At 43.4% G+C, this 16,537-nt stretch overlaps 1 protein-coding gene across 2 annotated transcripts in view; it reads right to left on the reverse strand.

Moving 5' to 3' along the window:
- Positions 1 to 21: 21 nt before the first annotated feature.
- Positions 22 to 16,537, reverse strand: part of RABEP1 (rabaptin, RAB GTPase binding effector protein 1) — a 47,162-nt gene continuing 30,646 nt past the window's right edge. For both annotated transcript variants that reach the window (XM_021551010.3, XM_021551009.3), the window contains exons 8-18: positions 16,354 to 16,479; positions 13,725 to 14,192; positions 12,025 to 12,129; positions 11,204 to 11,320; positions 9,893 to 9,991; positions 8,361 to 8,501; positions 7,508 to 7,697; positions 7,166 to 7,221; positions 6,622 to 6,720; positions 5,726 to 5,842; positions 22 to 3,807 (exon numbers count right to left, since the gene is read on the reverse strand). In XM_021551010.3, coding sequence (XP_021406685.1) covers positions 3,706 to 3,807; positions 5,726 to 5,842; positions 6,622 to 6,720; positions 7,166 to 7,221; positions 7,508 to 7,697; positions 8,361 to 8,501; positions 9,893 to 9,991; positions 11,204 to 11,320; positions 12,025 to 12,129; positions 13,725 to 14,192; positions 16,354 to 16,479 — 1,620 coding nt within the window. In that variant the 3' untranslated portion in view covers positions 22 to 3,705. The remainder of the gene's footprint in view (positions 3,808 to 5,725; positions 5,843 to 6,621; positions 6,721 to 7,165; positions 7,222 to 7,507; positions 7,698 to 8,360; positions 8,502 to 9,892; positions 9,992 to 11,203; positions 11,321 to 12,024; positions 12,130 to 13,724; positions 14,193 to 16,353; positions 16,480 to 16,537) is intronic.

The following is a 16,537-nucleotide window of genomic DNA, read 5'->3' on the forward strand; positions in this document are numbered from 1 at the left end:
CAGAGCCGTGCACACACACACTTCAGCAGCTTTTTTTAATTTGGAACACTTTCTCCATAAAGGACACACCTTCAGTACAGTTAACAAATGGTTACACTGGAATCCTGGAGACAGCAGAATTCTACACCCACGATTGCACAGGACACCAATGGCTTGGCTCACTGGAATGCAGTATTGACTTCCAAACACTGTTTCCTTCTGCAAAAGATGGCTCTGGAGTCCTTCTTGCCATGACAAGGCCAATCCAGTCTCTGCTGTAGACAGGCTCTATGGACAGTAAGTAATTGTTGTCGCTCCCCCTGCCCTGGGGAAAGGCGCCGTGTGAAGCTCGGGGGCAGGAGCTACTGCACTGCTGGAACGGGGCGGCGCTGCTGGGGCGGGACCGGCTGCCGGACATGCTGCGAGAACTTGGTACAGGGTAGGACTACACGGGCACAGAACGCAGACAGAACAGCTGGGCCCTGCTACAGCCTCCACCAACAGCTCAGCCCCTGCCACAGCTGAGCAGAGACACTGCCCGAGTCAGGAGAACCCACCCCGGCCCAGCCACGCTCCACAACACCCAGGACTGGGAGGAAGAGCATCTGTTTTCTCATGTTCATGAGCAGCAACACCAGAATCCATCATCCAGTGAGTATCTACACCAAGAGCTTTTCCTACATTTACAGTCTTTTAAATTTGCTCTGCAAATTTGGCACACACTGCTTGTTTTACTTTTAAAGGCCCCTTTGAGTTCAGCAGCAGCTCAGTTGCTGCTGCTGAAGCTTTGCTGTCCTTCCCCCTGGAGGGACAGCAGTTTGCAGGGAGCACATCTCCCACCACTTCTGTGAACAGCCAGGGTTCCAATTTCAAACTGAATTGTTTAAGTCTGGCATGACAGCAGCTGGTGAAAAAGGGTGACTCGTGTTCCAACACTAAAATGGTCACAGCTGGTACTGGGACAGGAGCACAGGTGTTGGGGTGCGTGATGGAACAGGGGGTGAAAAGGAAAAACCATGCAAGAACTGCCTGCCCTCCTCTCCACACCAAGGAAGTTCCTTCAGGGACTTGTGCAGTGCCTGGTTCACAAACAAGGAAAAGCACAAAGAGCACTCCCCCCAGGCCTGCGGATCTGCCTTTGGGAACGCTCCACAGGCCCTGGGGCTACCAAGGAGCCCAAACCACTTGCCCCAACTCGCCTCCTTCCTGCCAGGCTGCAGCATGACCTCGTCCTGACACCACCACACCTGGGGAAAGCTGTGCCCACGAGCCATAAAAACACACCAAGGAAAAGCCACCCAGCCCTGCACCACCTGGAAGGCTCTGAGCCAGCACAGCCAGGGCTGCTGAGAGCAGGCAGGGATGCTGGAAGGCCAGGAACAGCCCCTTCCCTGCCCTCTAGCACTGGGACCATCCAGAAACACAACCAAAAAATATTTTACTGTGAAAGACTTCAAGGTGCAGCTCCTGAAGCACTCAGCTTGCTGAAGAGGGTGCAGGGTGTGGTGCAGTTTTGCCATACAAGAGGCTTCCTTACACCTCCTGCACAGATGAAGCAGTCCCCAGTTACAGGAACTAACCCTGTAACCTGTTACACATTCTTTTTTGGCAAGGGAGGGTGGGAACAGAGAAAAAAGCTTTCCTTTCTGTTCTGTAGCTCCTATTAAAGGCCTGTAAGTTTTGTCTCCAAAGTCTACCCAGCCACTGGAAAACTGAATGAAAATATCTGGTCCTGGATAAATGCATTAGGATGTGGCTGCTGTCAGCCACAGTTCAGCAAATAGTAAGGAAGAATAAAAAATCCCTAATCTGGCAATAGCCAAGTAAGACTCCAGCCACACTTCAACATCACCTTTATGTGACAGCAAGTGTCATCTCTAGACAGGAGAGCTCTGCCATCTGTTAGTCATTACTAAGGTGGGGAAAATTACTTTTGGGTGTCAGGATTATGAAGGGAATTAATTGCTAGGGTGAATAAAATGCTTTAATTCTTGTAATGAGTGGCAAGGAATTGAGCTTGTATGATGCTTTTTTGGTTGTTTTTAAGGCATTCCTCTTCAAAACCACTGGTTCTGACTTCATGTCAGTAGCAGGATATACACTGCTAAAAATAGGATCTAAGCACTTAAAATATATAATCATGTGCATTGCAGTTTGGAGCATTTTCTGTCACTTTTGAAGGTGATGAAGAAAAGCAGATCTCTGGCCAAGTATGCGAAGAAAAAACATCAAGGAATGGAGGAAAAATGAAGTTTTGGACAGCTGGATCTGCTCCTTCAGCCTCCTTTTAACAGAGTTGTAAAGTTCAGGAATTGGGTTTGTACCACCAGGATCATCAACACCTGCAGCAGCTCAGGAATCCCTCCAGCTGCGTGCAGGAACCCCAGCAGTGCAGGAGGGGGAGGAGGAGTGCTCGTGTTACCTCTGGCCATTTATAGAACAAGAAACCCAAACTGGCAACTGAGTGATCACAAGAATTTCTTGCCTCTGCTGCCACATTACTCAGTGCAATTTAACTGTGGGAGCAGAACGGGACAGCACAGGAGCCACCTGTGAGCAGTGCAGGACAGCAAAGAGCTGCACTGCCCCCTCCAAGCTGCAGCAGCACAGTCCTGCAGCTCCTGCACATCTGTGCCCTGACCAGGAGTGCCTGGCAGTGGTTCCTGTGTGCTGGCACGAGGCTGGGCTGGCAGAGGGGTCAGGAACAGCTTCACCCTGCACTGCCCTCAGCACCTTCCCCAGAGAGCTCCTGCCTTCACACCCTGGGCCACCCCCAGGGCAGAGCACACCTGCACCACCTCGGGCCAATCCTCAGACATTAACAAGATTTTACCAGCTTTCTTCTGTTTGGGTTTTTTGGTTTTTTCTTTTCCACAGAGAAAGGATTCCAGGCACTGCTCAGCTTTAGGAGATGAGAAACAACCGGTTGTAGCTCCATATTCTAAATTACATTTGTGAAAAGAGATTACAAACCAGTGCATTTCTTGTGCTTTTCTTTCTGTATCTGAATTCAACAGAAAAATGGCAAGGAGTTAAATTCTCAGTACAGTGTTCTTTTTCTTTTGGATTAGCATTTATCTGTTCAGAAGATACACAGCTCACTCATATCCACATTTCAGCAGCATTCAGATTCTTCACAGAGCCAATGGTTTTTAAAAAAAAGTACTGAGTTATGAAATAAGATCAATATCCAGTGTCCTGCTAATAAAGTCATATTTTAATATAAAATATTCATACAGCATACTCTACACCTCATTCTCTCTGCTAGCTGAATACTGTTACTGACTATTCAAACAGAAAAACTTCAACCACTTTGCTCTTCAACGTTTTGGAGGGACAATAGTTTCCAGCAGCTACTTTGATCACAGTAGTGGGGGAAAGAACAGAGGGAAAGACAGGGGTATATGTTCCAAAACTCTATATTAGGTTACGAAGTCGGCTGAAAGAGGGAAGTTTTTCAGAATGTAAGGACTGATCCCACTCAGTGGAACACGAAACACTGCACTCATTAGTGTTTCCATTAGAAAGTTCTCCTTCCTACACTACAAGTCACCCTTGTGCTCTCTTCCTGCCCAGTACGAAACCTTTTTCCCCTCTAGAAACAAAACTTAAGTCATCGCTCCCCTCTGTTGTCTTCTGCTCTCTCGGTTAGAGTTAAATAATAATTAATGTTGCTATAAAGATGAGTTAAAAACCCCAGCCGCAGCCTCGGAGCCCATCAGGGTGTCATGTTTCAGGGAGCTGATTAATGTCCGTCAGTTTTGTGTCGTTCAGGATTGCACGGATCCTCTCCAGGGAATCTGCCTGCCGGATCCTCTCCAGCTGCACCTGCAGGGAACCAACACAGGCACTGCAGTCAGCCAGGGCCAGGAGCCCAGAGCCAGGCCCAAAGGGGAACAGCCCAGAGCCAGGCACAAAAGGAGCCCCCAAAGGATCCAACATCACCAGGTGCTGAAGAAATGCAAGGTGTGAAGGAGCACAAGCTTAATTTGGGTCCAAGAACAGGAGGAAGACATGAGGCAGTTGTGATTTTACAGTAATTCCCCATTTTCTGGGGGGCTCCAGCCATCACCAGCACCCCATGTTTTGTCTCACGTCCTGTCACTGATACTGTACTGGAAAACTGCAGATGTGCCAAGTAAACTTTCCCAGGAGCAGCCCAACATGTGCCTTGGAACCTCTCAAGATCACAGCCAAAATGCTCTCAGAGCAAACATCCCACTTCCAGGCTCACTCCTTTGCTGATAATCCAGTTTAAGCTATTTCTTATCTGCTGAAAAAGGGCCCAGCAGAACTGTGGTGAAATCAATGCAAAGAGAGCACAACTGATTTCTCTCTCACACTCAAACCTTCACCATCTTTGCAATAGGAACTGGGCTTTCAGTTATAAATCCCCAACTAGCATTTAGCTGCTTTTTAACCCTTCCTCTGAATTGCTGATAACTAATTTGGCCAGTGGACCCCTCACACAAGGGTCACCTACCCAGGTTCTCCCTGGCAAGGCCAGGGAAGGGAATAACCCTGCCAAGAAACCACAATCCTCCTCTGATGGTTCTCACACTGTGTACACTGCACATGGCACAAACCATTGCTTAAACTGGAGCTCAAACTGATGTGCAGTAACTGCTTAGGGCAAAAAGAAAACACAAAACACAGAGCTACAGTTCTTACTGAGCTCAAGGGTTACTAAACTACCTGCAAGTTGTGGCAGAGTCCACCACACATCTTCAAAGTGGTGGCTGCTTGCTCTAAGAACTGCATACAACTGTGCCTGCAGGACTTTAAAATCCAAGAGGATGAGGACAAACAAGAAGCAACTTCCCTAGGCAGGACAACTCAATAGTCTCCTTTGTCCTACCAACTCCTCCAGACACAGAGCCAGAGAGGACAGATCTCTATTGTCCATCCAGCTAAACTGTGTCTAGTAAACAAATCTCCCACATCCTGGTGTTAATTTTCCAAGTAAACCTGAATGCCTGACTCAGAAAATGTTTGAATTCTGCTCGATGTCACTGAGACAAGGACTCCAAAGAGATGGGGCTGAACTTCATCACCCTCTCTGTGATGGAACATACAGGGGGTGCAAGCTCTGGAAACACAGACCCTGAAGGTGAGCCCAGTCCAGCCTGGCTTCCCCATGACACTGACAGTCCCTGTGCACACAAACTGCAGCAGAAAACAGCCTGACAAACCAGGATCAGCCTCAAGGACACCCCTGACAAAACCCCTCCCCTCAGCCACCTCCTGGCATCTCACATCAACCACAGGTTCCACTTGGTGGAGGAAACACAAGGATAACAACAGAGACAATAGCAAGGACAAGGCTTTTAGAATCTATAAACAGAAAGCAATAACTGTAACACTAAGAACCATTTCATATCTTCAGATCAAGCAGTAGCTGTTTCTTACTTAGTCCTCAAATATTTGCATCTGAATGATTTGCTACGAAAATATCACATTGGAAGCATCAGGAGATGGACAAGGAAAAACACAGGTCTGGAAGACCTTTGGCCCTGCAGAGTTTCTTTTAGTACAGTAACTGAGAGCTGGCTGAAAAGCAGAATAGATTCCCAACAGCTTTAATAATAATAATATCATAGTAAGAATACCTGATCAGTTTATTACACTAACAAATTCTAAAATAGATGCCAACATAAGAAAAATTACAACTGCTATTTCTTATTTTACTCAGCTCTGGAGAAATAATGAAGCTAAAGTAGCACTTACACATTGACTGGACTCTTACCTGAAGTGTCTGAGAAAGCTTTACAAAGTCTCTCTGCACTTGCTCACTGACATCTAATTCAGTCTGCAACCGCTGGGCTTTGTTCTTCTCCTCAAACACCAGCTGCTCAAGGTTGGCCTGAGGAGGAAAAGGTTCTTTTGCTTGAACTGAATAAAAATCAGGGGCTTGTATAACCTGATTAAAGTGTGATACCAGAGGCTAGCAGCACAGCATTCACAGGTAACAAACTAAACCTGTCTTTCCACACCTCAGTTTTCCAAAGTGCAAAATCAGGAGCTGATACCCATTAACACGTGCCAACAGACTGGTTAAAGTCCTTTAACAGCACCATGAGCAGGGATCTCAAAATACAAAGGCAGAGCTCTGGGTTTTAGTGCAGTAAGTTCATGGTTAGTGCAGTAATTTGCTGCTGGCAATGTAACTGTCTTGCTGTCCTGAGCTTTAGTCAGAGAAGTGTTGGAGGAAAGGGCATAAAAAAAACCAAAACCACAACATGAGAGGGCAGAGAGAGCTCAGCTCACAATTAATTCACCTGAGTGCTGAAGTAGAGCCCCCTCCTACAGCAACTACAAAAACCATTTCTTCAAAAGCATCAAAGCATCCAAGCCAAGGTTTGGTCATCAGGACACTCCTCAGGAATGTTCCTGAGCCTTCACTTGGGAGGGCAACCCAAGGGATGCTCAGGTCAGCAGCAATTCAGAGCCACCACTTTACAAATCCCAATGAAAACAGGGGTGAGGATTTAAACCACATCCAGAGGACATTATTGCCCTGCCAGTTTCTTACCAACATTCAAAAGCTTCTTTTTTTTCATTCTTAGGTTGTGCCACATTCTCTGACACAGCTGCTCATCACAAAGGATGCAGATACACTTCACATCCAGACATCATAGCTACCTTTGCTGCAGTCTCCTTCTTCAGCTGTTCTTCTAGAGCATTCTTTGCCTCCTGCAGACTCTCCAGCTGCTGCAGGTTTTCCTGTGAAGAACTTTCCAACTGTATAGTAATAATATTGAAAAAATATTAACTAAACTTCATAACATTTCAATCTCCCACAATCCCTCCATAAGGAAGTCTAAGTGTCTTTCAGATACATAGGGGACCCAGGGACTCAGAAACACACCTAAATAATCTCTTCTAGGGGCAGAGAAAACACCTGAGTAACATCACTTTCTCTCCATTTATTTACTTTTGGAGTTGGAGAGAAATGTCCAAACCTGACATTTAGGCCAATGCAAGGTAGTCTAGTATTAGTTAGCAATTAGCTAATCCAATATTTAGGTTACAGATTAATAAAACAGATCAAACACCTCTTAAGGAACAGAACTATGAATGTGTCCTACTCCTACACTGGCATCAATACAGGAAAGGGAAAAAACCCCTTTATTAAAAAAACCCACACCACCAAACCCAAAAATTCCACAGTGAAAGAGCTTCTTACCTGTTCCTTTTCTGCTTTTATTCTTTCCAGTTCAGCTTTTAAACTGGAAATGGAAGCTGCAAAACAAGAATATTAAAACTTAAATGCAAGAAACCCAGGAAATTGTTCATACCCTGTTTACTTCTGTTAATATTTAAAGGAGAATTAAGCTTGTGTTACATCAAAGGTACCTCAAAAGCAAACAAATAACTGTACTTTTGTTTTCAGCTGCAAAGCTTAGGTGTCTCTGCTTTCAAAAGTGCACAGTATTAGAATCCAGGTAAATCTACTGTAAAATCAAGTCTTTGTGCATCTTAATAATTTCTTATATTCCCATTCTGAGACCACTTCATCCCTGCTCACCTATTTCCTCTTTGCAATTCTCTATTTCCAGCTGTAGAGTTTCTTCTATATTTTCTTTCAAATATTGTTCAGCTTGGATCTGTTCTTTCAAGAAGAGGATCTCTGCCTTCAGCTTCTCCTCGAGGTGATCTGCTGCTGTCCTCACACTGATGATGTCCTCCCTGTACTTGAGGATCAGCTCCCGGAGCTCCTGGATCAGAGATTAGCAGAGATGTGCATTTGTGCCACATCCAGCACTGGGGTATCTGCACAAGGACAAAGCTGGGCTGCCCCTGACATCCCAGGATTTCATTCCTGCTCCCAGCACGGCATTACAGCACAGTCTGCTTGGCCACAGGAAATGAAAACATGGCAATCATCCCCATGGGTTTATGATGCTCCCTCTGCCCTCCAGCCCCACCAAATCTTTTAGGCTGAAAGGAAAGGAGTGGCCATGAAAGGGATTATAAGGCTTATAATTATTCAAGGCTTTGGATTATCACTGGTCTGAAGTGGACAGAAGAGACTGACACCACCTGAATCACTGAATCAATACAGTGGGGCTCTGCTGACTGAACACTTGTGTGCCCAGTTGGCAAATGCAGCTTGAACTGGCTGAACTGGGCCAAACCCACACTCCACTGACCACAGAGCAGCTGTCAGGCCACAGCTAACTGGTTTTACAATCCATCCAACACCCTGAAGCAGCCACGGCACAGGGGGACCACTGGCTGGCTTTGCCCATCACAGACTTCCAGGGTTAAAATTCCAGTTACTGTTTGTGCTATTTGGGACACCTTTTTGATAAAGAATAATGCTCCAGTGAGAACAAGTCACAAGCACTGTTGGTGTTAATTATTTAAATATGTTTTACCTCTGCTGCTTCTGGTAGAATGAAATCTTCAGCCTGCTGTAAGGACACATGCAAGCTGTGTTTTCCTTGAAGACTTTCATTATCTTTTTGCAGTCTCACCAACTCTTCTGAAACCTGCTCCCTTGACTGTGTCAGGACAGCCTACAATGCAAAGAAAAGCAGATTCACACTTAGGTTCATGCTCAATGTCTTCTGCCCCATTTACTACCCCTACTTTCAGAAGTCTGGCGAATTGATATTCTTTGTAAAGAAGAGAAACAAAATGATGCTGTGGATCACCACCAGCAGCTCCCTCTTGCCTGGCCTAAGCACCAGAAATAAAGGCACGGCCAACTTTAAGGGTCCAGGCAGAGAGGAGGAAGCAAGTGATAAAGTACAGCTTTGTTCAGTGTCCCACTTTCCTCCTGTGTTTATCCATTAGCTGGCTATGGTCATGGAGGGGAAGGAAGATGGGGAATCACAGGTGTTTTCAGGAGCTGGCAGGGATGTTTATTAAAACCACCTCAGCACTCAGCAACAAGAGCAGGTTATCCAAAAACCTGAAATATTCACCCTGAAAGTTTCCATGGTGGGTGTCTGCCTCCCACTGTCCTCCCAGGAGAGCACCAGAACAGCTGATCCCATGGAAAGAAAAAGGATGAAGAGGACATGGCTTTGCTTGCATTACAAAAGAAAGTTTTCCAAGGGGAATGGAAATGGGGAGCTTGAGCAATGGCAGGAGCTGTGTTGCAGGGAGCAGGAGGAGAAGCTGATTCAGATTAAAACATTTTCTGAATCTCCTGCACATCCACCAGACGTGTTCTCATGCAGAGCATCTCTGCCAGCAATACCCTGATGTGCTGCACACAATCCCTGACCCCAAAAATGCAATGCTGGGGTTCATGAGGATGAATTCTCTTGATGCCCCACAAATGCTGTGCCAGGGAGGAAAAAAGAAGAAACTTGAATCTGATATAGAAAGGAATGAATTGCTCTAAGGAAGTCAAACTTACTTCTTGAACATGAGGAGCTCTTCCTATTCTCTGGCTTAATTCCAACAAGATGCTCAAAAATAGTTTTAAAAAAATTAATCTTCCATACATATCTCTCCCTGGGTGTTAGGGCTGCTATCTTAAGTCTGACCTGCAACAACACTGATCATTCATCTCTAAAACCTGAGAAAACATTCACTAATGATGGTTCTTGTGATGAATCATAAAAAAGAGTCTTGAGAAAATCTACTGTCTTCAGATTTGAGGTGAAGTTGAGATAGCAAAGGGACATGGAATCAGATAATGAATAAGGGGAAAAGAAGCTGGCCAGTGATCTCCCTGCTCCTGAGTGTGCAGGAACACAGACACAGAATGACACAAACTGTTCCAGCCCCAGCACTTGCCACCAGAGCTCACTGGCCCAGGCCCTTTGCAAGTGAAGATGCTCAGCCCTCTCCAGCCAACCCTGGCTGGGCAGACAAAGCCTTTTACACACACACTGAGCTCCCAGGCTCAGACAAACAGGGCTGGTCATGGATCTCTGGAATTAACCTGGCTCACCATTTGCTCCTGGACACTTCTCTTGGCTTGCAGAAATGCCTGCTGCAGCTCACTGAGGAAATTCTCTGACTTCTGACACTTGGCCATGAGCAAGGAGATCTTAAAGAAAGAAAGCAGACAGACATGTAAGAAATAAAGCATGGAACGGATTCTGAAAAAGAAATAAATTCCCTTGCCTATTATCATTACTAACAGGTACTTTGAAATTTCAAACTAATCCGCTGAAGTTTATGTTAATTCTTTACTCAGTCAAGCAGGAAAGCAGCTCCAGGCAGTAAGGACAGATGTTGTGTTTCTGCACCAACAACATTTTTATATTCTCTTTACCAAACTCTGAATCAACAGTTAATTCTAATAAAATTTACATGTAAGCTACTCTGGAGACACTGAAGGGAAACTGAAGCGCTTTTTTCTAAGTTTTCAGCATTTTTTGAATTTTTGTACCTTTCTCGGAAATCACTTTCAAAAATTTTACAAGTCATTCCACAACAACACAAATAAGATTAATCATTATTTAATTAACAGCACCCTGGTACAGCCAGAAGAACATATAAATATGTTTCTGTTGTCTAAGACTTTGTCTAATGACTCTTTTTTCAGTAAGAAAAAATACTGTGTGGAATGGAAGAGACACAGTTCCAGCCCAAGTGAAGTAAATTCAGTTTCTGGTACACAGCATGTACTACTGCAAGCTTTAATAGGCCAAAGATGATGACTTTTGTTTTTCTTCTTCTTTTTATTTTTAACTATACCACTTCTTGTATTTGGCTTCATTGTTCCAGAAGAATTAGGTACACATCTCAGACTGAAAAATCTTTCCAGTGGGCTATTATTTTAAAGGAGTTCAGTGCCTATTTTGGCCCTGCTAATGCCTGCTCAGCTCCTCATTACTGCATTCTTCACCACTAGTCCATTAACTGGGTGTCAAATGCTGATAAGAGCACGTGGTGGAACAGAGCCACTCTTCTAGCAACAAGGCTGTGCCCAGAGCACAGGGCTCTGCCTGCATGTTTGGGTCATTTCAGACACAGGTCACTCCAAAACTCAAACTCCTACTGACCCTCTGTAATGGATTTCATTATTAGATATGTTATTTTAAGGCCAAAATTGGGTAATACAACATTAGAGGCAAAATAGATTTATCTAGAAACTGTGTCAGACTGAGGTGGAGCATAACTAACCCTAGAAATTCTCATTTGTGTTGCCTCTACAGCCAGTAGCCCATCCATATCTAAAAAAACACAAGTTCTTGTTATATACTTTTAAAGAACATTTCATCATTCCTGGATCTCAATCACCAAATCCTTGTACCTGATTAGAGGAGTCTTCAGCACTTTGTTTCATGTAATCCTCCAATTCCTGTTTATCTTTCATTGTCTTTTCCAGCTGGTCATTAGCTTGCCTCAGCATCACCTGCAGCTTTTTCACCTGTGTTGTCACAACAAAATTAATTCATTTTCCATTCTCTTGAGGAGTATTTATTTCCTGAACCCCTTCACTTCTCAAAACAACAACATAAAATACCTCAAAAATTCTATGCAACCCAGAAGTTCCCTTGCTGTTGAAACAGGCTCAGCACAGATTATCCCTCTAAGGAAACATGGGACATCAAACTGCACTGGACCATGGCCATGCAATGACTTCAATCACTTATTTCAAAGCAGAATGTGACTCATGCCTTCCACACCCATCTGAAAATTGTCCTTTGGTATATGGCAGGAAACAAATATCCTCCAAGACTTGAAAGTCATTTTATGCTGCTAGGATGAGGTCCTTTTCTGTTAACAGATCTTACAGTATCAAAGATAATAGAATTTAATGCATGACAAGCATTTTAAAGTATAAATTATTAAAGATACTGACTTCAGCATGGCATAATACTTTTTATAGAACACTACCTTTACTGCATTGTATTACAGCATCAAATAAAGGGGTTCTTCAAGGTGAATCCCTAAGAAATATGTACATGGCCACACATGAACAACAAATCAAGTTCTGTTGAGTTGCTATTGTTGATATTGATATATATTGATATATGTTGATATTGGTCAATTAAAACCAGTTAGTAACACTCACCCTTAGTAGTTAAAAAAGCTGCAAAAGTCTGGTTAAAGCAATGAGAGAATTCCCACCTGGTCTCTGGTCTCAGCCTCCTGGATCTGGATCCCTTGCAACTGCTTCTCATAATTGGAGCACATGTCACAGCGCCTGCCCAGCTTGTTCCCTGCATTCTGCACCTGCAGAACACAGAGCCAGCACTGCCATGAGCCAGGGAAGTCTCCAGGGAATGCAGAATGCTAGACACACTCAGGTGTGTTGTGTGGCCACAAAGCATTGCAGACAAAAGACAGTGGCAGAATCATGTAATGGTAGGATTGAGTTGCTCTAAAAAGTGAAGGATAACTCAAATCAGCTGTGGGATATCAGCTTTTCCTGCCATGGGTCTCACCATTAGCACAAAAAGCCATGACACAAAGAGTTCATCAAGTCACTGTTGTGTTCTTCTGACAAACAGAAACCAAACAGGAGAGAAGAAAGTAACAGTGTTGGGGAGGGCAGCAGGGAAACCAAGAGTAAATCTGCTGTCATGCTGGAACTGCAATGGTTTTGGCCAAGGGGACAAGTGGAAGTTTAATAAAATTTCCAGCTGCAGGTCAAGTTTGAGCTGAATCTGTGTTTGTATTTGCTGCTCCATGTCCAACCCACAGCAAGGCAAGAGGCATTCACACCCCAGTGTGTGCTCCTGCCTCCAGAACATGTAGGAAGCTGCATTTCTGTTCTGGATTTCTGTTCTGCCTGTCAGAATGTGTCAAAGTGTCATCAAAATGTCAACAGGGCAAGGCAACACTCAAGAGTAAGGATTTCACTCAGCTCAGAGCTCAGGATAATGCAATTTCTCCAGATATAGCAAATCAAGTAGGAAAACAACAACAACAAATCAACTTTACAACAGTTTGGAAAGACCTCCTAAGCAATGATTTGCACTAAGTTAAATTTCAACAAATTGAGAAAAACTCAGTAGTTCTTCATTTCATCTGTCCTCCATGTAGCATTTTCTCCTTCAATACATTTTTTTTAAATGGATTATTATCTCCCCTCATCTTTTCTTCCCCCTAAAGTGGGAAGAAAGAGGCTCCTTGGCCTCACTTCCCCAGAAGAAAAACCACAGGAAACCCCAAATACTCCGCTTTTCAGCAAGAAACCAAATACAAGCTTTGGCACCATATGAAGCTGCCAAAAAACTGACAAGGCAGAACACTCAGAAGCAACAATTTCCTTGGTCATCCACAGTGTAACTGGCCCAGGGTTTAGCCTAATCTAGCTTGTTGCTCTCAGAAATGGGTCTCTGATGACCAAAGTCCCCAACAACGTCCTGTGGTACTTTTACCTTGGGCATAGTTTGGCTGCTCATTTCCAAAGTGCCCCCTGTGCACAGCCCTCAGCACACACCCCCAGCACACAGAGCAGCACCCCCAGCTCTGCTGCTTCTGCTCCTCTCTGCCTTCTCCTACTCATCCCCAGCTCCACTACAATGCCCTTTCCTCAACTTCACATCTTCTCCAGTTCTTTAAGTTCTCCCACCTTTTTTCCCTCCTCTCAGAAAATACTGAGCTCCACAGCCACCTCTGCCAGACTCTCCTCAAAATCCAAAGCAACTTTAGTAAAGCTGCCTGTCCCAGGAGCAGGGCCAGCTCATGCACCTTACACTGGATGTGTTTTACCTACAGAAGCATTCCAAGAGGGCAAAGAGAACAGCTGCCCTGGATGTGCCTCCTCCTTTCCCACCTGGCTCTGGGCAGAGCTGAGGGGGCAGGAGCAGGGCGGGACTCACCTCCTTCTGCAGCAGGTTCCATTCTGTCTCACTGACCAGGCGGTACCCGCTGGGGGACACATAAGCACTTTCCACACCCTGGGTGACACTGGAGAGCAGGGAAGCAGTCTCTTCTTGCTCTGGTGTCATTGCTTTGATTGCTTTTTCCTGATCTTTGGTCAACATGAACCCGCTCGGCATTTGCAGGGATCCAAGGGAAGCCGTATCAAAGTTCTCAGACACTGAGTCTGCTCCAACAAGTGGTCCAAAATCTGACTCATCCAGGTTCCCAGCAGATTTTGCTTTGTTGTTGTACCCTAAAGCTTTGGACTGTAAGGATCCAGATGTGCCCAGACTGTCTGTTGACTGCGCTCTCCTTAGTCCATCTTTAAACACATCAGTGTCTGGTTTATTGAAGGATTCGCCAGAGGAAAGAAGCAAGTCTGCATCCAGGGAATGGACTGAGCCATGGGTGCTATTCACATGCACCTGGAATTGAAAATCAAGGAATAAAAAAAAATATTTACCATTTTAGTGGTACAGGAGGAAAGCTGGACACTAATTACAAGGCATGGCAAAGGCAAATTTAAATTTCTTTGGCAAGAACATGTGCTCTCTAAGTTTATGGTCACAGAGGGACAGAGAACTGAAATGAACCAGCTAGAATTCAAAAACAAATAAAGCAAGTAAAAATGTATTCTGTGAACAGAGTCCTTCTGTAAGACTACCTTCCTGCCAGACAAGCAAGGACACAGTCACCTTCCATCTTCCAATATTTAAGGCAAGATGCTTCCCCTGAAGAGATGTACTTGAAACATCCCCTCTGCAACCACAATCTACACAACAGAAGGCAGATACTCCACGTCCAAAAGGAAACTCAAAAGTTTTTCATAAAAGAAAACACTATGCACTAACACAAAAATAAACAGAGAAAAATATACTTAAAATCTACTCTATACCAACAAGTGTATGTTGTTCTATTTTTCTCTTCTGCCTTGAGTGTCTGACAAAACACCAAAATATTTTCTTCACAAGATTATTTGTACATAAAATAAAAAGAAAAAGGAAAAGGCCAGGCTTAGACCCAGAGGTATTCTGGGGAATGCCAGCACCAAAAGCCATCACTGTCCTGTGATGTGTATCAGGCACATGGAGCCTCTCGATCTATTTTTGGTTTTTTTGTAGCACTGAAAAGAGAGCAGTAATGCTTTATTTAAAAAGCACATGACTGCTTTCAAAATACCTTCTAAAATATTATGCACTTCTGCTTTGCCATTAGACACATAAGGAAGTAACACTGGAACCAGCCTCTTGAGAAAAATTATCATTTCTGAAATAGGTCCAGAGACTAGGAGGCTGCTGGCACTTCATATAAGTGCTTGTAACCTATAATATATCTATATATAATGTACTACTGGTTTATGACTATTTGACTATTGTAGATGCCTTGTTTTAATCATTTTTAGGTGTTTTATACTTGCATGTATATATACAAGTTCAGAATAAAAAAGCCAAGGGAATATTGACTTACATAAAACTGCATTCTCAGGCTACAGTTGTTCTGTGATAACCAAAATAATATTAGTAAATCAAATGTTTGTATTGCAAACTGCCCAAGACAGAGGATGTTAGCAGTTATAATATAACAAGTTGTAAGAACTGATGAATAATATGACTGATTACAACATATAAAACATATTCTGAACAGCTAAAAACATCATAAATAACAAAACCAAGCACATATACAAACCCAAACCACTCTGAAAATTATGCTCCTTCTCAAAATACAAAATTTCCATTGTGCATAAATCTTAGAAGCAAATAAGTGTTGTGAATGATGGACTAAAGAATATGCAATGAACTGAGATTAAAGAAAACACGAGAAGATAAATTTTCTGTTCCTCACCAATGTGCCTCATTTGCATATCTGGACATGGAAGCTACAAACAGCATTTGAAACAGAAAGTGACTGTAGGCTAAAGGGTAGAATTAGATCTCAGCTACATTTAGATCTCATCATTCTGAATATCTTTCTGCATTCTGAACTGTTACAAATCCTTGATAAAAGTAAAGGAATTACTTCAGAATACATATATTAAAGTATATCCTTTTTTCCCCCTTCAAAAATGATAAAAACCAGGCAAAACACTGGCTCACTCTGAAAATTCTCATGTCTCTTGAAGGTTAAATAAGCTCCTATAGCACAAAAACTTTGTGGGTTTTTATTAATTTTTCCTTCATTTGACTCACAAAACCAAAATGGACCCTCAGAAAGTATAAGTACAGAATTCAACAATTTGGTTAGCAAAGTAGCTACAACACTCTAGCTAAATGTTCAGATATAATTGGCTTAATCCTGAACATTTAGGTGTGTTAGAATGTGCTTAGAAATCCCAGGAGAATCTACCAGCAGTTAACCTCCAGAATGTAAAATGTAAATTACCATTTTTAATGGCACCTCTCAGGATGGTGCACTATTGTCTTCCAATCTTAATTAGGATTTATAGATTCAACTGCAACTCCGAGGATTTTTTTATTGCCTAATAAGATTAGAAGCTACAGAGAATAGAGGGCTGTAACTTTGCATTTGTATTTGCAATGAACACCCTGAGGAATGCCCAAGTACAAGTGAAAGATTCAATTGTTTTACCTCTTCATTAGAGAGCTGGGTAAGGGTTTCTTCAGGGGCCAGAGAACACGAAGCCTTTGTTTCATCATCTGAATCTTTTTGCTTCTCTTCCTTTCTCTTGCCAAGCCTTTGCTGATCATCTTCCTCCTAAAAATCAGTGGTCAATAGAGCATACACAGAAAATGGGATTCAATTTTGCCATAAT

The sequence above is a fragment of the Lonchura striata genome, chromosome 20 (genome assembly GCF_046129695.1).
Source record: "Lonchura striata isolate bLonStr1 chromosome 20, bLonStr1.mat, whole genome shotgun sequence".
NCBI lineage: Eukaryota > Metazoa > Chordata > Aves > Passeriformes > Estrildidae > Lonchura > Lonchura striata.